Source organism: Rhea pennata, chromosome 3 (assembly GCF_028389875.1).
Source record: "Rhea pennata isolate bPtePen1 chromosome 3, bPtePen1.pri, whole genome shotgun sequence".
Lineage (NCBI taxonomy): Eukaryota > Metazoa > Chordata > Aves > Rheiformes > Rheidae > Rhea > Rhea pennata.
In genome coordinates, this window is record NC_084665.1 from 100,099,766 (window position 1) to 100,125,165 (window position 25,400).

The 25,400-nt window shown below is 36.6% G+C and overlaps 1 protein-coding gene across 1 annotated transcript in view; it reads left to right on the forward strand.

The window, feature by feature from the left end:
* EYS (eyes shut homolog) overlaps positions 1 to 25,400 on the forward strand; it is an 872,934-nt gene that overhangs the window by 234,397 nt on the left and 613,137 nt on the right. The window contains exon 15 of the mRNA XM_062573097.1: positions 2,858 to 2,962. Within this exon, the coding sequence (XP_062429081.1) occupies positions 2,858 to 2,962 (105 nt within the window). The remainder of the gene's footprint in view (positions 1 to 2,857; positions 2,963 to 25,400) is intronic.

Genomic DNA, 25,400 nt, shown 5'->3' on the forward strand with positions numbered 1-25,400 from the left:
AGAGCTTGGTTAGCCCACACCAAGCAACTGAAAACCTTTCATGTCCTATTTAGAATTTCCTAGACTTTTTGATATGGACGACACCTGATCCCTCCGTACATAACCACAGATTTGGAACACTTTTTCCACTTTATACTATTATGAGGCATAGCACATTTCCAGACGACCCAATTCACTACAAGAACATAAATGCCCTTGGATCTTTTTCAGCATTATAAACACTGCTTGTGCCCTGTAGGTCATATAACCATAGCACTAGAAGAAAGCACTAAAGATCATCTAGTCCATCCCTTTCCCAACAGAAAATATATACTATGCTGCGTCATTCCTAACATGTTTGTCTCATCTTTTCCTAAAGATGTTCAAAGCTATTCCTTATTTTCCTCAAGCAATCTAGTCTGTGTTTTATTATATTAACCACTACTTTATGCAACTGGCTATGTTCCATTTTATATATCAGTATGGTGTTTGATTTGGAAAAAAAAATATTGTTCATTCCCGCTTAACTTGTGATTGCCCTTATTATGAAATTTTACCTTGTTCTTACTGTTCTCACTCAAACTATAAATTTGTTATTTAAAACTCTACCCCCAATTTGTCAAAATTCATCAAGATTTCTAATCCTGTCCACCAATGTACCTTTTTGTGGTGCCATCAGTAAGCTTACTCTGTTGTCCACTCTCCATACAGAAATTGGGTTGCTTATATACAGCATGTTCTTGACAAATTCTTTTTTTTTATTATTTATAAATTCTTACAAGCAAATAGTTTCATAAATTTTTCCAGTCTTTTCTGCACAAACTGAAATTACACGAATGTATAATTTCATTCCTCCTTCCTTTGTTCCTTTTTGAAGGCAGACTGCATCGATTCAGGCACATTACTTATTTTTCACAATTTCACAAAGAAAACTACTGAGCTTTTATCAGTCAACTTTCTAGGTACCCAAGGGTGAAGTTCATCAGGCCAACCAATCTGAACATCTAAGTCATTTGAAAATTCTCCCACTTGTCTTCTCTTTTCAGCATTGAAGTCTTGCCTTTTTTTCATAAGTATTAAATACGATAACTATATGCTTGCACTTGACCGTTTTAGTGAAGGCTGAAGCAAAAGAAGGATTGAACAATTTGGCATGATTAGCATTGTCAGTAGTCATCCTTCTCCACTGAATAGCAATCATACTTTTAATGTTGAAGTACTTACAGTGTGTTTTGTTCTTACCCTACACATCCCGTTATAGTTAGATCTTATTCAATGCCTTTGCTGCTCTGATTTTATGTTCACATGATTATGTTGAATGTTTGGATTGTTAAAATTCCCTATCACCCCAAGTCTTGTATTCTTAATAATTCTACTATTTTTTTTAATTTATAAAAATATCTAAGTTTTCATCCAATTACTTTTGCCAAATTTGTGATTTGTAGAGAACCATTAAACAGCATGTTGCTCATGTTAATTTCTCTATGAGTGTGCAACATATCCTGCATACTTTTTAAATCTCTATCTAGATTTGATCATTTTCTTTATCTATGGACTTCTATGAGCTTCTCCTTAAAGTCTTTTCTAAAAAATTACTTTAGACAAAAAGTTTATTTTTTTCAATCTTCTTCTTTTACATTACTTCCTTTCCTGCACTTCATTTTTTCTTTTTTTTCTTTCTTTCTTTTTTTTTTTTTTTTTTTCAAATGTAGATTCCATTTCTACCTGTTAGCTCAGAGAACATTACCTGATGGTTACAGAAGACAAAACCATCTGGTGACATCATCTGCCAACCATGCATTTATCTTTGGAATGAATCTTCCATTGTCTGAGTTCTGATCTTCCAAGGAGAACCCCAGAAACACTACCTGATCCTTTAATTCCAACCCCCACAATGGCTTAGTCCTTTGCCATCTTAAGTTGTTCCTAAGTGCATAAATAATTCCTATAGAGCTTGTAGCATATGATACTAGTCAGTGGATTAAATTTTTCAATAGCTCCTCAGATTGAGAATCGTGGGACGCATTACCTATCTACTATCCAATTTGAGTGATTCGAGGATCTTTCCATCACTTTTTGGATAGAATCCCAACTTACATTTTACTTGCTCATATCGATGATACCTGTAGCTTTCCTATCCCCTCAGTGGAGCAGCTTCTCTTATTCACTATAGCTCTTTACCTGTATAGTTGTTGCTTGAGTTTGGATCAATTTTCAAACAGAAAGATAATAGTATAATTTATAGCTATAAATTAATGCAGTGCAGAAGAGAGGGATAACGGGCTGTGAATTTTCTTTGGTATATCTGATGGATTCATTGTTTTCATAAGTCATGTATTATGTTGTCTTCAAAATGTTCTCTTTATATATTCTGCTTTATTTTTATTGTTTTGGATTTGTTATTAATTTGAATTTCAGCTTATTTAAACTTCTTTAAAAGGGGAAAAATAGACAGTTCATTGAATTTTTGAGTTTTCTCAAACATGACATGTAAGAAGTGGTTTTGTTCATCTAAGCATATAAGTCACTTTGACAACTATTTATCTTGTAATTGTTACTAGGTTATTGAATATCTAAAATAGTTTTTAAAATGTGGCATATAATATAGTAATTATGGTGTTGGGAAGTAATGCTAGGAATACCCAATATATCTGTAAATACAGTTTATATTTATCTCTTTGGAATATTTAATTTGTTAACTATCAGCTATAATCTATGAAAATCTCTAGTTTAAAGTCTGTCAAGCATAAATAAAATAGTATTTCCAACCTGGAAAAGTTAAATTATGTAGTTGTCACTTGTACTGTGAAGTAGCTTTTCTGCTTTCCCAAATCTAACATGATTTATAGTTCTAATGTTTCATTTTCTTTTATGTCAGACAAAAACTGTTCCACGGACATTGATGAATGTGCCTTCAAGCCCTGCAAAAATGGAGGCCATTGCCAAGATTTGATTGGTGAATTTTACTGTAGCTGTTTGCCAGGTAAGAAGTTAGGTGAAAAATGTTATGTGGTATTAATGAAAGAAATATAAATAGTTTTGCATTTGTTTGTATGTGGGTAGATAGATTTGTTTTGCATAAAAAAAGAGAAAAGGACTGAGCTGGTAGTTAGTCTTTAAGTGTACTAGATAGTAGTTATGTGGACAACGTAATCAGGATTTGTTTGTACAACACAGCTTGGGTCCCAGAAGACCTGCCTTGCAAACTGATGAATAAAGAGTTGTATAAATCAAACAAAACTGCCAGAAGTATTCACACTAGAATCTTTGAGGAATTTTGCAAATCTTTACAAAAGTGAATTTTCTCATTACTTTACATAAAGGTAGAATAATTTTGTTTCCTTCTTTTACACTTGCAAAAATGATTTTTTAAATTTTTTATGATACATTGAAGAAAAAAAAAGAGAGAATTTACACCGTAGACATAGGGTTGCTTTCAGAGAAGAACTTTAGAGAAAATATTAATAATTGAATCAGTCATTAATAATATCAGATCCACTTACCTTTTTGTCTTCATATGGCATAGATACAGCATCTTATAAATATACAAACTTACATGCTTCCATGTATTTTTTTCTTTTTTCTGTACAGAGCTGAACTGTGCTGTAGGCCAACTTCTAAACATTGGAACGTAATATCTTTTAATATAATTTAAATATATGATATTTGTATAATATGACTAATCGTTGACATTTTTCTTTCTACCTTATTGTGGGCTGATCAGTCATCATCTGATTGGAAAATATGAGCTAAAACATGATGAGATGACAGTACTTTTTAATTTGCCGTTTTTTCATCCTTTTAGGTCACTTGCGTTACATTAAATCTTGTTCTCTCGTGTCAAGTTAGCAATATATACTTTCCAATGGAAAATGGATTAAGCTTATATTTGGACAGAAGTATTTGTTTATAATGTGTAGAAAAAGCAAATGGTTAAAATTACTATGTTCCTGTAAAAAATTACATATGTTTTTACGTAAGATATTTAACAATACATACAAGCTATTTATATTCTAGTGTATAAACAGCTTGAAAAGGTATTGACATATGCCACTAAGTCACAGTGTATTTGCGTAAAAATAGCATGAACACATACACCAATATATAAGGATATTAGTATGTATAGAAGTTTGTGTGTGTGCGCGGGCATGTAATATGGAACACACAGGAACACACAGATACAAACCTCATAAAAATCTCAGAGTTCCGCAGTAGCCTATCAGGATGTAGAATATTTCAGTTTTATCAACAGTTTATCTTACTACTGTGGTTATTTGATTATTATCAAGCTCTTACATGTTAATGCTTCAGGTTATTTTTACTTTTAAAATGCAAAGGCTTTGACTATATTTCATTACTCTTTCCATGGTAGATAAACAAAATGTCACACCTCATTTTGTTAGAGGGTGTTTTGTTGTGTGCGATCACAAACACAGCAATGAGTATGAAAACATCTGCCTGTTTACAGAACTGAAACAATGAGATCATATGCATGAAATGATTGTTGATGTAGGAAATACACATATAAGTACTCAGATTATAACTATTTTCTATTAATAACTTTGAATGCTTCTTAGATGTAGTCTTTGTGGAGAATTAATCTGCAAAATACAGAATGAAAATAAATGATTTAGACAGTAGCTGATCTAAGAAGTTATGAGGTCATGCATGCACATATCGAATTTGAAAGAAGAAAGCAAGGGATTAGCTAAGTAAAAGAAAACAAATAATATGTCATAATCATGTATCATAAGGACTGTGAGGACAGAAAACAGAACAGTAACAGAGACCTAGCAGTTATAACAGAAGTTTCCAGGCTTCTCCAGGGAACTGCAGGATAAGTATTCTGAGATCTTCCTTTCTGAGGAGCGTCTGATGGGCTGCTGCTGTGGGTCTGCAGCTTCTGGAGGCTTTTGCTTCTGTCAGCTGTTTCCTTTTTAGGGAGCACCTACACATACACTCTTCAACTGACTGCTAATCAAGGAGTGTCAAACACCTACTCAGCTGGTGGTTGGGGAGCAGATGTAAATCTGGTAGACAGAAACACAGTCCCTAGTGTGCAGAAAATGGAAGCTTAATAATCATCAGCAGCAGAGGCCTAAAAGCTATCCTTAAACTGAGTCATGCGTTAATGATGTTGATGTGACACAGGGCAAGGTCTCCCATATCAGAGAGAGAAACTACTCTGGACACATTCGAAGACTTGACCTAGCAGAATTCCTGAGGGAGGATGTTGCCATGCAGGCTGCAGGAAGTACCTGGTGCCTCTTCCTGGGGCTGGGGATGATGGTGGCATCACCTGCAAAGGAAATGAGTGGACTCCACACCATCAAGGAGGATGATCTAGGAGATCAGCAGGGTCTCTACAGACCCCTGCAGAGGCAAGAGCCTGAGCCATGTGATGAAAGGAAGGAAGGATATCTAGAGAGTTTGCTCAAAGAAGCAGCGGAGGGAGACTGCCAAGATAAGGGATGCTGAAAACCTATGACTCTATCAACAAAAGGAAATTCCTTCTTTGCCTGCATATCTGCAACTACACCGCAGGCATAGTATCCTGAGAGTAGGTGAGGATGAAACAGATCAGTCAGAGGCAGCTTTGGAGCCAGCTGAGCCTGAATCAAGTGTCCATACCAAGCAGAAGTAATGCATAATAGCAGAGATTCCCTTCTACTGGCTATGGAGGAACTTATCTGCCTCCTAGCCTTGATGTCTGGAAGGTCTGAATGCTTTGAGGGGCTTTGATCTTGGATGCTTTAGAGAGGCTGCCAAGGTTCATCTGGCCTTCAAACTTGTTGCCCTTCAGAATGGGAACCCACAGTACTACTAAGGGAGACCTGGAACAAACCAAAGTGTGGCTACAGAGCTCTGTAGTAAAGGGAGCTACAGAACAAACCAAAGTGTGGCTACAGAGCTCTGTAGCCTGGGGTGGGGCAGGTGGTGTTCTCCTCAGTCCTTTTCAGTGAAAGGCAGTCTCAGGCAGGTTTGGACACATCATGCAGAGTAACATCTGGCTACATGACTGGTGCTGCAGATAGAGCTTTGGCTTTTAAGATCACAGGACACTTTTTGAAGAACAAAGACTGTTGGTGAGAGATGTGGCCCATTTGACAAAGTGGGATAAGAGCATTATTTGTTGATGGGCTTACTAACAGAGGGAAAAAAGCTTTTAACTATATTCACCATGGGAGGACTGCCATAATCTGAAGAGAAGGCACATGGAACAAAGAGGAATTATCTAGGGAACAGAATGGTGGGAGAGCCTCTTACACTTGTGAAAGCAGCATAATGGGGAGTCCTCAAATGTTTATGCACAAATGCAAGGAGCATACAGTACAAACAGGAGGAAATAGAAGTCTATGTACAGTTGTACAGCAATGACCTCAAGGGCTTTAGAGTGACATGGTGGGATAACCCACACAGATGGAGTGCTTCGTGGCTCTTTAGGAAAGACAAACTGAGAAGGTGAGGAGGAAAGATTTCACTCTAAGCCCCTCAAGGGAGTGGCTCAGATGTACTGAGCTTTGCTTTGGAGCAGAAGATGAGCCAGTCAAGCTTATGGGTAAAGGTCAGAAGATGGGTCATTATGTTGTCCCAAAACCTGGGTTCTGTTACGCGGTGTGCAAGCAACCAATAGACACACAGGGTCGAGATATTTGTTTATTTCATTTCTGCGCAGAGATGGGTGCCAGGTGGTAAATCCACAAAGCTAGCACACCTTCTCCCCCTCTCATTCTTGATTTATACACACTTTTCAGGGAGTATTTTATATAAATCTTTCTATTGGTTACAATTTCATTGCCTCACGTAATCACTCTGCGCTTGCGCTTTCACATTCTTGTTAATTAGCATAGGAAGCGAAGAAGAGGCGGTAACATCATTATCATGTCATTTCCATCTCATTATTCATTTAGGGGTGTGAAATTTAATATGTTAATAAGCCTTAATGAACCTAAGGTCACTTCTGGGTTATTCTGCTGTTTTTGTCTTACTTACCCCTCGCAATCTTCAAAGCGTTGTGGTTTCATCAAGGTTATTTAGCCAGAGCTGGTTATCCTTTGCAGTACTGTTTTTCTCTCCCCCTTGTCCTTGAGTCTTGTTAACTATTTGCAAGGTTTTTCTCACAGTACTTCTCTAACAATTACAGTGATGTTGTGGTAAGTATCTGCCACAGACCACCTGATCAAGATGAAGTCAGTGAAGCCTTTTAGCAGTCTCATGGTCACAGGCCCTTGTACTCAGCCATTGCAGTATCTGCTGGAGATGTATCAGGACTGGGCACAGACAATCCAGGAGATTTCTGGAGTGTTGATGACAATTTCTTAGTGCAAGTGGTTGACCAACTGAGAAGGGATGATGATTTCCTTGACTTCTGGCTCATAAACAAGGAAGAACTGTTCACAGACATGAAAATAAATGGCAGCTTTAGCCACAGTGACTGTGAGGTGGAGTTTAAAGTCCAATGGATAGTAACAAACAGCAGAATTGCAACCCTGAACTTCTGGAGATCTGGCTTTGTGAAGAAATCTCCTTAGCAGGATCCCATCAGAGATTGCCCTGGAGGGCAAAGGAGCCCAGGGCAACCTTCGGGAAATGCAGAAATGGTCTATTACAAGATGCGGAAAGTTGACCGGATATGGTAGAAGGCCAGCATGTTTGAGCAGGGAAATCCTGACTGAGTTCAAATGCAAAAGGAAAGTACTGAAATGTGGAAGCAGGGATGAACTACCTGAGAGGAATATAAAGATGTTGCCCAAACATGCATAGGTGGAGTTAGGAAAGCTGAAGGCTGAAACTACCAAGAAATATGGAGAACAGAAAGGTTTTCTTTGAGTATACTTGTAGCAAAAAGAAGACTGAGGAAAACATGGGCCTATCGCCAAATGATGCTGTACATGTAGTGACAAAAGATATGGAAAAGACAGAGGTATTCAATGGTTTCTTTGCTGATGTTTACTGAAAAGTTTTATCTTCAGGTGCCTCCCAGGTCCTTCTGCCTAGAGGCAGAGTCTTGGAACGTTATATATGTTGGAAGAAGGTAGATAGCAAAGTGGATATATGCAAGTCTGTGGGACCTGAAGAGATACATTCAGAGGTGCTGAGGCAGTTGGCTAACATCAAGGTAAGACACCAATGTAAGAAACTGAGTTTAGCAAGACTTATAACATAACCTCCTAGAGTAATGCTGTAGTCAAACTAGATATATACGCTGGAAAAGTAAACAGTAGGGAGGGCTGGATCATCATGCCAAATTGGCTGGACCACCATACTTGAAGGATATGTGATCTGTGGTACAAAGGCTAATTAGCAATGACTAGTGGCATTCCTCAGGAGTTGATATTGAGGCCAAAATGGGCATTGATGAAGACATTAATGACCTGGACAATGATAGATTATGGTATCAGGAAATCCACAGATGATACAAAACTGGGAGAAGCAGTCAATATACTGCTAAGTATTAAAAAAAAAAGGCTAAGGGAAGATTTTACAACTACCTCTTGAAAGGATACAGAGAAGATGGAGTCAGACTCTTCTCAGAGGTGGAAATGGTGGTAGGGCAAGTTGCAGTGGACATAAGCTGGAAAACAAGAAAACTCTGATTAGATATTAGGGAAAATATTGCACTTTGGAGGTGTTTAAAACAGATTGTCCACAAAGCTTGCGGAATCTCTCTCCTTAGAGACAGATATTCAAACCTTGACTAGACACTTCTCTGAGCAACCTGATCTAGTTGATTTTGCTTTCAGTGAGTGATGTATATGGCCCTGAGAGGTCCATTCAATTCCATAGAATTATGCTATAATTCTATGACTAAACAAGGAATCTTTGCCTCATTTTATGTCTACTTTGTAAATACAATACTTTATGCTGAATTTGAACTGAATTACTTGTGCCTACAGCACAGTTTTCGAGACTGCAAGCATTTGGGCCACATCCAAAAGTTTTCGATATTCTTCACTAGTCATTAGTGTGGCTTTTTATCAATGAACTTTGTAACTGAATGCAATGTAAGAGTTTGTTTATATCCAATGTTTTTCAAAAGCCAGAATTTGTATGAATATTCAAAAGAACTTCTCAAATGTTTAATTTTTCTCCATGTGTTAATTTAGCCTTCTACTAGGAAATGGCTTCACATCTTATACTGAATTTTAACAAGGGAAAAAAGAAAATGAAAAATAATCACTGCAGAGATATATTTAAAAAATTAATTACAACAGTAATTTGTCATCTGGAAACTTGTCTTGAAATAAAAAACTGGAGAAGCACAGCTTGAGTAATAAGTGAGGAGTCATAGTTTAAGTTATCTGACCCATAGTTAAGGAAACATTAATCTAGAAGTTATAGAAGCTATTGAGAAAGGCAACAAAAATGATCGAGGAAAGGGAGCAGCTGCCTTATGAAAAAGCAGGAACTCTTTAAGTTTGTAGAAGAAAAGGATGAGGGAGAGAGGTAAGGCTTAAAAATCACGAAAGCAGTGGCTAAGCTGAATGCAGAATGGTTCACCAAATCCAGTATGCAAGAAGCAAGAGGGCACTCGGTGAAGATGTTGGACACTGGATGAAGACATATAAGAGAGAACTTTTTTTAACAGATGATAGGAGTTTTCTAAGTTTTTTTACCAGAAAGTTATATGGCTAGATATTCTTAATTAGAAGGTCTGATAAAGCATTAGACAAATTCACAAACAGCAAGGCGGTAAGTAGATACTGAAGGATCCTCTGATAATTGTAATATAACACCTCTTGACACTTGGAGTTTGTGTAGAGAACAGACAGTTGGAAGTGGCTGGATTCATATGGGCGCTCAAAATAGCCTTTCTTTTTGCTACTGTCAGACAGAGTTCTGGCTGGATGTGCCATTGGACTGATCAATAGGATATTCTTATGTTTTTGTGTTTGGAAAACCTTAAATCTATTACATAGCTTTTTTTCCATTCCCATTTATGCCTCAATGGCATATTATCCTTACTACACCTACCTGAATACATAAATATTTATTTTATCGGTGGGATTACTGCATGATTAACATGATTGCTGAAGAAGACTGAGACCCAAGCAGAAGATCCTGTCAGTAGAGATGCTTGGCTTGATGGATTCAACTAAGAATCAATTTTTGTTCAGCCTAATACATTGAATCAAAGGAAGAGTAGTTATGGTTAAGAGTAAACTCTCACAAGAAAAATTGTAAATCAAATTCTTCCTTATTGGTAGGTTCTGTTATAAAGTTTACTGTACCATGAAATAAGACTGTACTTTCTTTTAAACCTTTCTGGCATCCTTTATTATGAAGTAGAAGTTTATATATGAAAGTTTTTACTCTAGGAAAAGGCTTTAGGAAAACACTGCTGTGTGCTGTGACTGCAAAAATAGTGAGTCATTGAGATTACAGATGGGAAATATTTAAGAAATCACTCAGTCCTTCATGCAGCTGCTGTGCAATCACTGCTGATGTAGGATTTGCAGTGATGATTTCTTTTGCTTTAACTTCAAAGGTGCCTGATAAGGGAGCTGTAGAACTTTTCACATGAACCTGCTGCACAGCTTACCTAAAAGATTCTTTGTGATATGTAGTTTAAAATATTTGTTCTTAATTTCTTACTCCAACTTAACAATTCATTTGTACAACTGGGAAGGGTTTTTTTGGTTTTTTTTTTTTTTTTTTTTTTTTTTTTTAATCTAATATTCTCTAAAATTCTTTTTACTGGCATAGCATTCTTTCTAAACAAATCAATCCCATCAGCTCTAAAAATGACATACAGCAGTCTACCACTTACAGAAGATGCTGTGATCATTCTTATAGAAAAAAGTATAAGACAGCTTGAATATGGTTGGTAGATGAACTCAACATTTTAGGGAAATAGAGGTTAATATGTTCAGCATCTTATCCCTCTTGCAAAGTCTTTATGCTAAAGTTTCTGTGTGCAGCTACATCCACGAGACATCAGCCCACCTTCCCCTGAGGAGTGGGCTGAGGCCACTGATGGTCAGAGCTGTTTCAGAAGCGTAGGCCGTGGAAGTGGCTCCCCAGGACTCGCCATATATCTGACAGCCTACTTTGCAAAAGCAAGGAACAACACTAGGGATACTCCTGAGAGTTTTTCCTCGTACTTGTAGCTGATCCACACACAAGCATTAATTTTGCCCTGTTATTTGTGAACTGCTAAATATATTTCTCCTTCACAATTATGTGCTGGACCTATCTTCAGTATTCCTAGTAATTAATTCTTCTGCAGTTTTGAGAATGTTGGTACATTCTGTTCTTTTTCTAATAAAGGGAGTTCCTCAGTGAAAATATCAAGGTATGACCATTTGCTATTAAAGAAGGTTTGATTGTGTTTTTCATTTTCTCATGGAAGCCTTTATAAAACTATTTTTTTTTCATTTTTTTAAATTAAAATAATTAAATTGATTTAAAAAATAATTTATTATATTATGTATATATTACTCAAAAGCATATGGACTTAGCAGAAGAAGATAACAATTTTAACACTGGCATGAGCTATGAGAGTCTTATTTTATAAAAAGAAAAAATTAATTCTAAAGTATTTGCAAGAGGTAGAAATAAGAATTACAAGGCCATTCCTTGCTTTTTCATTCTGCAGCATTACAATTAACATGACCCAACATGTAACTACATACTGTTTAAGTCCAGTACAATGAGAAAGGCCCATTTAGCTTAGCTTTTTAAAATATACTACATAGTATGTTGAATAAATCATATGTCTTTGTGACATTCAGATGTTATTTTATGGAGATGGTTGCTAGAATTTTGTGTATGTTTCAGCAAAAAAAAATGAGATTATAGTGAGACATGGGAGTACAATAGAAGGATGCTGATCAGTCCCAGCCTTAGTTTAGGAAGCCAACAGATGGAAGCTGAGGCCTAGGCTAAGAAAAAATGTACTATTCGGAGACCTAGGACACAGTCAATACCAACAAATGCTTAGCCAGTCCTTTCAGCAAAGAACAACCCTCCATGCTGGCCATCAGACTTGCAGCCTGAAAATTATTCATTGTTTGGACTGTTATTCATTGTCTGGAATTAAGCAAATAATTTAAAAGGAGTCTCTGACCTGTGCCTTCTCAGAAAAGAAACACTCAAAAAAATGGGCCATAAATGGATAGTGTCCCCAACCAAAGAACTGATAGGCTCTATTTATCTTTTGCTATACTTTACATCTCCATCTTTTGTCATAGATTTCTACTTTTACTTGTTAAGTTCCGTTATCATTATTCTGCAACTTCCAGTTCCTAACTGATATTGATATGTATGAAATTATCCAGTCTTATATTTGTTCTACATTTGTACTTAAGACTCTTTTATGCAGATAAATGCTTTAATTGTAGGTTTGAAGATTTTTAAGCATCTACTGACATTTTCTGAAGGATTTCTTGCTGACATTTATGAGCCTCAGTTTAAATTCTCTCAGTGGATTTTTTCTTTTACTAATTGCATTTAACTTCGTAAAAACTGTCATTTGAAACACCTGTATTATACTAAAGTGGTTCATAAAAAACTAGATATTCTTCATGGACATATTAACTACAGGTAGAGTTCTGACAGGAGTAATAACAATAGTAACCTGAAATATTCAAAATAATCCTAGAAAGGGAGAAGATGAGTTGTTCATGGCTTTAGTATCACAGAATTCCAGAATGGTTACGTTTGGAAGGGACCTCTGAAGATCATCTAGTCCAACCTCCCTGCTCAAGCAAGGTCACCTACAGCATGTTAATCCACCAGCACTCACAGGTCCTTCTTTGCAGAGCTGCTCTGCAGAAGGTCAGCCCCTCAGCTTGTACTGGTGCCTGGGGTTATTCCTCCCTAGGTGCAGGACTCTGCGCTTGCCCTTGTTGAACCTCAGGAGGTTCCTCTCCACCCAGCTCTCCAGCCTGTCCAGGTCTCTCTGAATGGCAGCACAGCCCTCAGGTGGATCAGCCACTCCTCCCAGCATGGTATCATCAGCAAACTTGCTGAGGAGGCACTCTGTCCCCTCATCCAGGTCATTGATGAAGTTGAACAGTGTGGGACCCAGTCCTGAGTCTTGGGGAATTCCACTAGCTGCAGGCCTCCAACTAGACTCTGCACTGCTGAGTACAGCCCTCTGAGCTCTACCTTTCAGCCGGTTCTCAATCCACCTCGCTGCCCACTCGTCTAACCCACACTTCCTGAGCTTATCCAGGAGGCTGTTATGGGAGACAGTGTCAAAAGCCTTGCTGAAGTCAAGGTACACAACGTCCACTGCTCTCCCCTCATCTACCCAGACAGTCGTTCCATCAGAGAAGACTATCAGGTTGGTTAAGCAGGATTTCCCCTTGGTGAATCCATGCTGGCTACTCCTGATCACCTTCTTCTCCTCCATATGTCTGGAGATGTCAACCAGAATGAGCTGTTCCCTCCCCTTTCCAGGGATGGAGGTGAGGCTGACCGGCCTATAGTTGTCTGGGTTCTCCTTCTTGCCCTTCTTGAAGACTGGAGTGACACTGGCTTTCTTCCAGTCCTCAGGCACCTCTCCAGTTCTCCAGGACCTTTCAAAGAGGAAGGATAGTGGCCTGGCAACAACATCCATCGGCTGCCTCATTCCCCGTAGGTGCATCCCACCAGGGCCCATGGATTTGTGAATACCAAGTTTGCCCTAAAGATCTCTAATCCTATCCTCCCTGACCAAAGGAAAATCTTTCTCCAGACTTTCTCCCTTGGCTCCAGGCTCTGGGATTCTTGAGAGCTGCCCCTTTGCAGTGAAGACTGAAGCAAAGAAGGCATTCAGTAATTCTGCCTTCTCTGTATCTTTTGTCACCAGGGCAATGGTACACTTCCCTACTAAGAATAAACACATCTATTAAAAGGTTGATTTACATCTGGATGGTGCCATCAGTGCTGTCTGTATGCAATCTGTGAACTGGATGATGATGTCCTCATTGTCTCTCTTTGTCTTTCATAGGTGTACAAAACACTGTATATTTTAACAGAAATACTGTTTATTCAAAATATGCATTGCATTCCATAATATACTAGTAACTGAACTTTATGTTTCTTTATATTGTTCCCAGAAGCACAGGAAGATTTAAATTTTTAAACTTAATCTTTATGATCTGTTAGAAAGGGGATATAAATGTATGAGTGGAAAAATATGTCCTATTTCTACTTTAGTGAGTTTTCATTGTGTTATTCTTAGTGACCTTTCCATCTCAAAGATTGAAAATTGTATAGTTTTGGCAAATTAAAGAGAAATAAAATAAGACTCACCATTATCAAAAATATTTTTGAAGCATATACCTTTTAATTACAGAGAATTTCTACAAAAGATAAGAAACAAAAGAACAAGGAAGAAAAAATTCACATGATGGCATTTCCAAGATATTCATTATATTCCAGTACATAGTAGGCAGCATAAGGAAGCATGGAGACAAGTGTGGGAGAAAGAAAAATAGAGAAGCTGAAAGCATTTTGAGGAAAATAAGAAACAAGAAGCCAAGAAAGGCCAAGTTAGAAGCCTTAGAAAGTTAATAAAAAGGTCTCTTACGAAGGTTTAGTGGTAAGGGAGGTTGTGATAAAGAAAGAGAAAGTAAACTTATGATTAAGGGAGCAGATGGCAAATTTCTCACTGTCATGAAGGGAAATGAACTTATTGGGTCTAATAGCCAAACATTATTAAGTTATTTTCTCTTTTATAATTCTAGTTTTCTTCTGCGTTCTTATATTTATTAGTATGGTGCTTCACGACAGTGGTACCTGAAATTTTCTTGCCATAGAAAAAGAAAATATTGCTGGCTTCCTCCCTTTTTCCCAAATGTATGCTCTGTCATTTATGACACAGAAGAATAAAGAACAATATTTCTGTTGATTAACTGTTCATCAATAATGCTAATTAAATTCTACAACCCTAACTACAATGACTTTTTAAAATTTGTTGCTTTTCTAATAGAAACAATGCTATTTTTTTTCAAAGTGGATAAGAAGACATTGAGTTGCTGTTAACAAAAGCAGACACAGAACAGCGGTCTCTTGAGAGATATTGCAATATCCAATTGTATATCCCCCAGGTCAAGAAATATCTCTGTGACAGCCCTCAGCTTGAGTCTATTCATCTCAAAAAGTGCTATAAGGGCACTAACAGAATGGAATGGAAATGGCTGTTCTCTAATATTAAACAGTTGTTTAAAAAACTTGTTAAAACTTTTGTAGCTGTATTTTATGACTGACTAAATATATACTCTCCTATAAAGGATTTAACTCCCCAAACAATGGCTTATTTTACATTTGCTGCTTCATATATCTGTTTTCTTTGTGTTTTTTCTTATTTTTGATCCATTAATGTTGTATTTATCATATTGAAAGATCTCTAGCTGATATAATCAGCCCATTCATGAATAATAGTCAGTTAATAAGATCTGACATTCTCTCCCCCAACCCCCTTCTCCAAAAATACTCAAGCTGGTAAAAAAAAATGAATCAGCTCTAGAAAGTCATTTCATTCCCTTTCACAACATCTGAAAAATAAAAATATCAGCCTCTGTATGTATTCATTTAATCTCTTTGAACAAGAAGAATCTGAGTGGCAGCAGTTACAGATTTCTACCCCACAATATTTTCTAGAGGAATTAATAGATTTATGCATTGCTTCTGTGAAATGTTTAGATAGGATTAGGTAGCCCTATATTAAACAAACTCCATTCATTCTTCTACTGAAAAAACAAAGTGTAACAGTGAGCTACTGATGTGTGTACCCTAAAAATGGGATCAGTTGTACCCCTCTTCTTCACTGTGTAACTTTTTATTGATGGCATGCACTGGTATCATTATATAGTTTTTTTTGTAGAAAATAGACCTCTTTCATTGTCATTTCTGCGTATAGACTAAAGCCAGCATAGACAAAACATAAGCAGTGCTAAGCAGAAAGATAAGCCTGAAAAATTATCTACATGGACGATTGACTACATTTATAAAGATATAGGGAGTTATTTAGAGTTTTGTCATGAGTGAGAAACAAAAAGAGGTAGGAAAGACACTCTTGTGTCTCTAAGATAAGGAAGAAGAGCACTAAGATATTTGTTAGAACTTTCATTGTGTAGAACTAATCTAGAAATTATTGTGTGCTATAGAAATTCTGAAGTCATTAGATCATTACAATTTTGCATTAAGATATTTTCATATTTTGCACTTGTACATTTGTGTGTAATACACTTGTACTTGTAAAATATGAAAATTGTACAATACATGTGTAAGACCGCAGAGAGTAACTACTTCCACGCATTGATTGTGTGGCCATGGGTATTATTTTAAAATTAAATGTTAAAGGCAGCACTTACATTCCACAAAACTTTGCATCTTCAATATTTTTACAGTTTTTAAACTCATCTCAGGGTACCTTAGAGATGAAAATCTGTTCTTCATTTCCAAGAAGGAGAAATAGAGACAGAAATTACTGAGTTGGTAACAAAAAACAATGCACTATTAAGCTTAAGTCTGCCGGATTGTAGTCACCATACAATGGTAACTGCACAGAAGTTTTTATTTCTGTCACATAAGCAAGCTCTAAGCTGACAGAGGACAGAGAAAAAATAAGTTCTCATTTCCCTTCTATATTGTCAGGTATAAGAAAATCCAGACAAAGAAAAACTTATGATCAAAAATAATGTCATGAGTATTTTTATTTTGTAATACTCTGATTTAATACACCTTCCAGAACTTGCCTTGGACAATGCTCCAGAAAACAGCTAGGCAAGACAATTCCTGAAAGGACACTGAAGCCAGTAATGGATGCAGCACACATTACAGTCTGTAATGTTGAGAACTGAAGCATTTGTCTGTAGCAAGCATTTATATTTTTCTCTTACAAGGAAAAAAATATATAGAGAGATGTACATACGTTCATGGGACGGAGGCGGGGGGGAAGGTGTTTAGACACACACCAACAGTCATGTCTGTAGTCCTCAGTCATTTTTCTGTTAGACTTCCAGATTTCTGACACTTGAGCTTCAGACTGCATATTGCTCTGTCCAGTCCTTCACATTGATGCAGTATCTATACTTCTTCCGTTTCTGATATTAGAAATACAAAGACCATTTCTTTTTAGACATCCTTTTCCAGAATACAGCTGTAGATAGCTGAAATTTTAAAATCATACTATTAGTAAAACAGTTAAAGTTAAAAACAACGGTTAAATCAAAGGGTGATATTTGGTATTTTTCTTACTATTACAGAATTAACATGCTGTGTCTTACTAAATATAAATTTTATGTACATGGTATATATGACTAATAATTGTCTACTCCAAAACTTATTACTGGAAAGTAGGAGTATTATTAATATGTAATTTGTCCAACACACATGACTAAATATATTCAAAATTCTAATCAGGGACCTAAGGCTTCTGGAACTGTGATGTGCTGTGTTGTAGAGTGTACTTACATGGGAAAAACAGAATGATTTTTGTTCTTTTGCCACTTTTTTTTAGCAATATTAACATGTCTTATTTTGGATGCCATTTGTACTTTTCCTTTTGACAACTAATCTTGTACTTCTGGTCCTATAATCTACTGAAAAAATAATTAACTTTTGCTCAGTTTTCCTTTTGTATGGATCTGACTGCAATAATAAGGAGTACAAGTATGTATAAAATTCTTGAAGTTGTCTGCTAACAGACTGGTCCATCCAAACCTTCAGTGAAGTCTATAGCTGGTACTTTATGTTCTTTACTCACTCACCTTTTTTTTTTCTACCCATCTGTTACTAGAAGCTTTTTTTTTTTTTTTCCTCAGCCTTTCTGATATTGTATGCTTTTCCTCTCTGATGAGAAATGAAAGGTCATATTTGGAACTTAGAATTACATTGAATCTTTGATATTACAACAAAGATAAACTAGAAAATATGTGATGGATTAAAGGTCATGCATTATGTGCCTCTTTCTCTCTGCTGGGCAGGTTGTTTATGAACAAATTCTGACAAAAGGCTCAATTCCAAAACTTCAGCTCAGTAGTGTCTGCATACATTAACAGTATGGATACCATGTGTGTGCATAAAGAGCAGACTAGTGCCTTTTTGTTTTTACTTACCTTCCTGCATTTTCCTTTAAAAAACTGTTTATGGCCTTTAGGAAATGCATACAGTCCTACACTGTCTTTGAATTTTGTATCATTCTTCCAGGGCAGCATCTGTCCAGTCAATGGGAAGAGTGGATTTCCAGAATCTGCTCAACCTTACGTTGCATTTCAGAAGCCATTCTCTCTTAAATCCCACCGAGCTGATTTTCCTGTAACAGATCTAATTTGTCTCTTAAATAAGAATATTTCCTGGAGAGTTCTTTATTTAATTGTGTGGCAGATCACGCTATGGGGGCAGGTCATTCTGTTCTCTCATGAATTTCAACAGGCAGGCAGCTGCTCCGAGACGTGGCTGATGCAGGACGGCAATGCTGCCCACGGCTTGTGCTGATTTTACTGGGACCTTCATGTTTCACTGAGCTTTTTCACAGGGATGTCAAGACAAACTATTTTTTTGTGTAATTACCTAAAGTTAGAAAATACGTATTAATTACTATTATTATTTATATTAACTTCATTTGTATGAAAATATATAGTTCATTGCACATACTGTTTCTACTGAAATTTCTTCTACTAAGAAATCCTAAGTGTTGGGAAACTGTATAGACCTGTCAAGTAAATATATGCTTTGAAGACAAAAAAAAAGTAAATTTCTCCATCAGTCTCCATTACTATTTTTAAAGAACTGCTATTTTGAAGTAATTGTGTTCTCTACTGAAGAAAGAAAAAAGAGCTCTTTCTCCTCATTAGATTTTAATTCTTTCCCCATGAAATTCTTCCTATTCTTTTCAGCAAAATAGATCAGCACAATAGACACAAAAGACTGTGTTTTTGATGGAGATACACATTCAGATAAAAGGTTATCAAAAATGAATGGACATTGGCTATGGAAGATACATCAGTAAAATTAAGTCATTCTAGCAGGCAATTATAAATCAGTTCCATTAAAAAGTAGCACCAGAGAACACTACTACAAAAGGGAACAACTCAAAATAGAAGGCATCTTTTATGTATTCTGTTAAACCATGATTGTTGCCTATATCAGCACTGAAAAAGGAAGCAAGGTGAAAGAGGTTTTTTGTTTTTTTTTTTTCCTACACAAGCGGAAATATTCTTGTATAATCTGCTTATAAACCATCAATAAGAAAAATATATATATATATATATATATATATATCCTCTAAGAAATATGTTCTTACTCAATGGGCATTTTGGAAAAAGTACTTCAGAACTTTTTCTTTCCTAATTTTTCCCTATTTTAAGAAGAAGGTATGTGGCTCTGCTTCTACTTTCTTGCTGGTGAAGCGCAATCGTTTTAATTTGCATTAATCTGGTGCTGTAAGAGATTCAAGCATATTGTTAATTATTTAATAACTAAACTAGAAACATTTGAGCTGGAAGATATTTTTTTGGTTCTAGACTACTAACTTACTTCTGTGAACAATTATTATGGATTTTTATGTTTACAAAATGCCACTGACTTAAACTGATCTCTGACATGATTTAACATAAAATGATGTGGAAAAATAAAAACTATTGCTATTAGATAATTTCTTAGTCTCATCTTTCCATTATGCATCAGGGAATATAGAAATATCTTGGATTTTGCATATGAGTTAATAGAAGCAATTACTAGGAAAGGGTAATGAGTTACGCCTTGGTGATAAGAAACAAGGTAGCTACTGTGATAGCCATCACTTTCTTATACCTCTGTTCATAATTAATACTTTTTTCTCTAGGTCTAATCCATCTTTTCCTGGAAATGATAAAAGTATTCCTAGAATTTTGGAAGTGGTATTGGGCTTTATGTCGCTTTTCCTGAGTTTGAAATCTTTTTTGAAAGAAATACATTTTAGATCAAGAGTTTTATTACATCTACTTATTAAATTGTACGACTTAAGGCCCATCTTGTCCAAAGCAGTAGAAATGGTCATACAAGTCAGGCTGGAAAGAGAGAGGAAAGTGATATGCTCATTAGCCCTCACTGGAGAAAACCATGTCCTTCTGGGAGGGGAGCAAGAAGAGGAGACAGAGTGACAGGAAGATTAGTTTTACAGAGAAATTCTGAAGATCACTAAAAGTAGAATTTATAAAAGCATGCCTTTGAAAGAAATTTCTAGATAATTAGCTCCTGTTCTACTGTTTTGCTCTATATCTAAGAAGAGGTGAAGTATCTGGAAAGAAAAAGGTTTTGGGGGGGATCTAAATCTGATCTTTAGGCAATTCTTTATAGGAGACCAAAGAAAGTACTCGTCTACTGTTTAACAGAGAGAGAAAGACATTGATGGATGATACCAAGAAGTTTTCAATATCATTTCTTTTTCTGTCTTCAATAAAAATGTCAGCTACTGTCAACTGTTTAAATGGAAGATCTTAAACTGTAAGAAAGAAAGCACAATCCAGAAAACACTTAGAAAACACATTCATATTTTCAGGTCTGTTTGGCCACAACTTCAGTTGTGTTATTTAGAAATTATTTGGAGCAATTTCAGAGCTGTTAGCTGGTGAATAAGCGAAGTAGAAGAAAAGAAGAAAAGAATGGAGATGAAAAGGTGAATTATGGAACTGTCAGGTTTAACTTGAATTCTTGGGGAAAAAAAACATAGAGCAAATATAAAGATGAACTACTTCTAAGTACGGAGAAGATAACAAAAAGATGAAAATCACTCACTAAGTAATATGGATTTCTCAAGAGCAAAATGTGTAAAACCAATGCAGTGTCTGTTCTCAACAGGTAATAAACCTTTAGGATAAGGAAGAAGGAGGTGATATATATCCTGAGTGCATGAGCATTCTTATAAGCAAACTAAGGGAACATAGTCTCAGTGAAACTACCACTAAATGGTACATAAGTCACTGAGAGAAGGAAAAAAAAAAAAAAAAAAAAAAAAAAAAAAAAAAAAGAAGAAGAAGAAGAAGAAAAAAAGTGTTAGTGATTCACTGCAGTGTGTAAAAGAGTTTTACTGGAGTGTTCCAGGTCCACTAATGGTGTTTTTCATCAATGACCTGGATGATGAAATAGTGAATATTGTGATTATACTTGCAATGACAACAACTTAGGAGAGATACAGACAAAAACTGTAGTAATGGCCTGGAAAAGAAAGAAGATTCAATTGAATGAAGACAAGAGTCCTCTTTGGCAGCCATAAACAGATGAATACATATAGGCTGGGAACAGCTAACTGGCAGCAATCTGCAAAAAGGGATCCGGAGAACGCAAGCTGAATGTGAGGCAAAAATGTACTGGTGTGGTGGGAAAAAGCTCCATGCTGGGGTATTTGGACAAGAGTTGTCCTTGTGCACGAAGGGATGCAAGTCCCTGCTGTATGTCAGGACTGTGAGTGGCCCGACTGCCTCCTGCCTTGCTAACTCGGCTGCCCAGCTTGGTCTCAGACCTGTCTCACCACTACAGGCTGCCTGGTGATCACCAGGCTGTATCTGCCTCTGGTGCCCAGCGCTGGACCTGCTCAGCTCTGCTTGTGCAGGGACAGTGACACTGTGCTGCTTGCGGGTGAGGTCGGTGCCCAGCCTGTCCTGGTCACTCTCAGCTCCCCGCTGCCTCCGCTTGCCAAGCAGCCCGCTCCCACTGCTGCCTGGCAGGCTGCGTTCATGCCATCTCCTCCACATGGCCGTCCCGGGGGGCTTTCACACACCAGGACGGCCGGGGATGAAGTCCTGAAGAGCAAGCAATAAAAATGACCAGAGGTTTAGAGACATGACCTCTAGGAAAATGAGAAAAGTGGAATGGTTTAGTGGAATTTTTATCAATTTATTCTAAGTATGGAATAATTTGTTCAGCAATCAATGTACAAACATTCTAAAAAAAACCCCACATTCTTACACATATGCTTAACTTTCTTTCAGATTATGTGTACATAAAAACAAGTTTTGACTTGCCCCTGAGCTAGACTGGGAAAGAAATGACACCTTAAGTTCTCACAGGACCAGAATACCACTTCCCAGGTTGCAGCTTTTGTAAGATGAAGTCCTCTGCTTGTGAAAATGAGCAGTCTTTAGAAAATGCACAAGCCTTCTTAACGTCACATATGCATCGTTTCTCACTCTTTAATTTTAGAATAGGAAGTTTGGGGGACTTTTGGAGAGTAACTTAGTTATGTTACAGAAATCTAATTGCTGAAGTCCTAAGTGTCGTTACTGGCAATTACTTGGTGCATTGCAATCGCTGAGTTCTAGAAACCAACCACATATGCAAAGAGAGACAGCAGAAAAAACTGCATCTTCCACAGTATCCTTTGCAATTGGGACTGGTCACCTCTACACAACATTAACATATTAGAGTAGATGGTCATAGTAAAACACTTCACTGTTGTATTTTCTGGGGCAATAGGAACATTCCTTTCTCCTGTCTCTCATCCAAGGGTGATGATTTTTCCCTGCTGGTATTCCTTCTCTGCTCTATTCACCTGTGCTACTATTAATTGTATCTTATTACGTACATTTGAGTATCATAGAAATTCCACAGGACACAAGCAAAAGTGGAATTTCATTATGATAGGTATTGTGTTATAAAAGTGGTAACATACTATCACTTCTGTCTCAAAAACTGTATCAATAAAGTGGGTGGTATATTATTAATATCACAACCAGTGCTTACTAATTATCTTTATTTCAATTACAATGGTGAGTTAGCTCTCCAGTTCACTGCAAGGTCTTACTGTGCTAGACAGCGTAAGAACATATGAGGAAGAGTGTCTGTTACAAACAGTTTAAAATGTAAGTTAAAAAAAGGGATGGACACTTGATGTATGCAGAAAACGAACGGTAGAGAGGGCAGGGAACAGTAAGACAAGATTAAGCATGACAGGCATTGATAAGATTATACCCTAACTCTTGCTGTTAACAAGATATTCAAAAGTTACTAAGATATTCAAAAATAATATATCAAAAAAAAAAGGATTCAGAAGAAATCTAAAGAAAACCAATGGGGTAATTTTACATATAACTGTGATGTTTGTACATGGAGAAATTTATATTAAGGGACAAAACACAGCTGTACTAGGAATAAAGGGATGTTTCCTTATGCCTGGCTGATTGCTGGTGAATATTATCACAGGATTCACCCCCGCAAGTTTAAAAGAGTGAGAGCTGCTCAGTTCTTTCAAAGTTTAATTTTAACTCATGATATTACAGAAATTTAGATAAACCTTAGGCCTCTAATTCAAGCTGCCAGTTTGATAGTGGAAAGAAGAGCACATATGAAGAACGGGTCATCTCATTCTAAAGCAGGTGTCTGAGATAGGTTTGATTTCCTGTCATGAAATGTATAGCTCCTCGGTGAGAAAAGAAGCCTTGATAAGCAGGTTATGCTACCTGCTGAGCTGTAGTCAGTTCAGGTTAGATGAGGTGCATACTGATCAAACAAGAAAGAGAGTAAGGAATACGGGCAGCCTGGGGCAGATTTAGGTGGAGACAGACTGAGCAATTATGTTAAAAAATATATATATATATATATATATATATATATATATATATATATATAGCTATAAATACAAGTAAATGAGCAAATGTATTCGAGATAATTCTAGATACAACTTTCAAGGAAACTATTTTAGCTAGAGGATTATTATGTAAAACAAGTATCTCCTCCAGCCATATGTTAAGAGTACCACGACCTCAGACCTTTCAAGGAAAAACTGCAGATATGCATCTCTAAAGTGACTGTATGGCTTGAGGCTGGAGCAAATAGATGGGTCAGTCCAAGGACATCAGCACAGAGGTGGCCCCACGAGTGTTTTGGGCTGACTGTAGGATAGTCTCTGCCCACCATGGGGAAACACATCTACGGATCACCCAGGATTCTATACTTAGGCCTAAATTGTTTGCCAGACAACAACATCTTTCAGGTTTCTCTGCTTTTTTTTTTTCTTCTTCTTCTTTTCTTCTAGGAGGAGGGGAGATGATGGGCCGAAAGGGTTCCCTTGTTAGTAAATGTACTGTTCGAGGAGAAATTAGCAGCCAGTTACAGTGTAAGGGTCTAAGTGATAGTGAAAATATAGTCTGGGTTTTTAAAGTAACGTATGAAACAAATTCTGACATTTGTTCCTTCCAATCTGTTTAAGTTTTTCCTAGTTGCAGTTTTAATGGTAACCATTCAACTTTTTCCCTTGAAGTAATATTTCTTTGGTAAGAGTGAATGAACGCACATCAAACCCTGCTGGCCCTGACAATAAACCTCAATGTGAGGTTCCAGCTAATAGCTTCAGATGTACCTGCCAACCAGAATATAAGGAGCCATGTAGTGAAATTCCCATAAATCATTGTGTGGACGGACTATGTCAGAATGGATCACAACATGGAGACCTCCCTGGAGTTGAAGTGTCACAGTCTGACTAGTAAAAATCACTTTTGTCATGAGGCATTTGAGTTTGTCAAAAGGAAATGTCTGAAGAATGCAAATGCGACATTTCTGGAAAATGATTTGAAATACTCTGCTGTTAAATTTCTATTATCTAAATTCATAAAGTATCTTTTGAGCATCTGTAGAAGAAAAATAGACAGTTACTCATTAATTTTTATATAAAATAGCATGTTCTTAAGTATTCCTGTTGAATCTATTTTGCTGATATAATTTATACAAAAAACAGCTTGTGTTGTTGATCTCAAACCATCACCCCTGTTTTTCAATTTAGTGTAGTAGTTTTTCTGTTACTTGTCAACGCTGCAATACTTTGATAACTAATTTGAAATACAGAGGAAAAATGCACATAGGTTATGATCCTTATCTGCAGTCTTTAAAAGTTACTATGAACTTTTATTTTTAATTTGTCAAATAAAAATTTATGTTGGTTTTTCTATGTTCAGTACTTCCACTTGGATGAGAATATCATATAACCACATGTAACAGTTATACATATATCTGTGTTTTACTGTTACCATTATTGATTAATGTTCCCATTTTGCTTCTTTATCTTAATTTTTTATATTAATTTTGGGGTGTACTTCAATAAGGAGATGTTAACAGTAAGGCTAAACTGAGAGATATGTTTGAATTTTTAATAGCAGTCAACAGGAATGAAAATTTCAGGTATGTCAGAACATTGCACAGCTGCTGCTGGAGACGGAATAGAAACATAGCTTGAAGACACCTTTCTGCATCTACTGATTTAGAAACCAAAGTGACTGCATGCATAGGGCAGTTTTAATATGCATTGTCTTGTATTTATGCCTCGAAGGCTTGTTGTACAAGCCAAAATTTATAAAGCGCAATATGTTTCAGCAATTTATCCTGATGATCAGAAATTGCTGTCTTACCTAACGTAACCAGCTGTACAAAAACTAAAAATTCTTCCAGGTCAGGAGCACTTTAGTGGTACCCTAAGGACATGATCTATACTTCCTTTAATTTGAAGAGTATGCCAC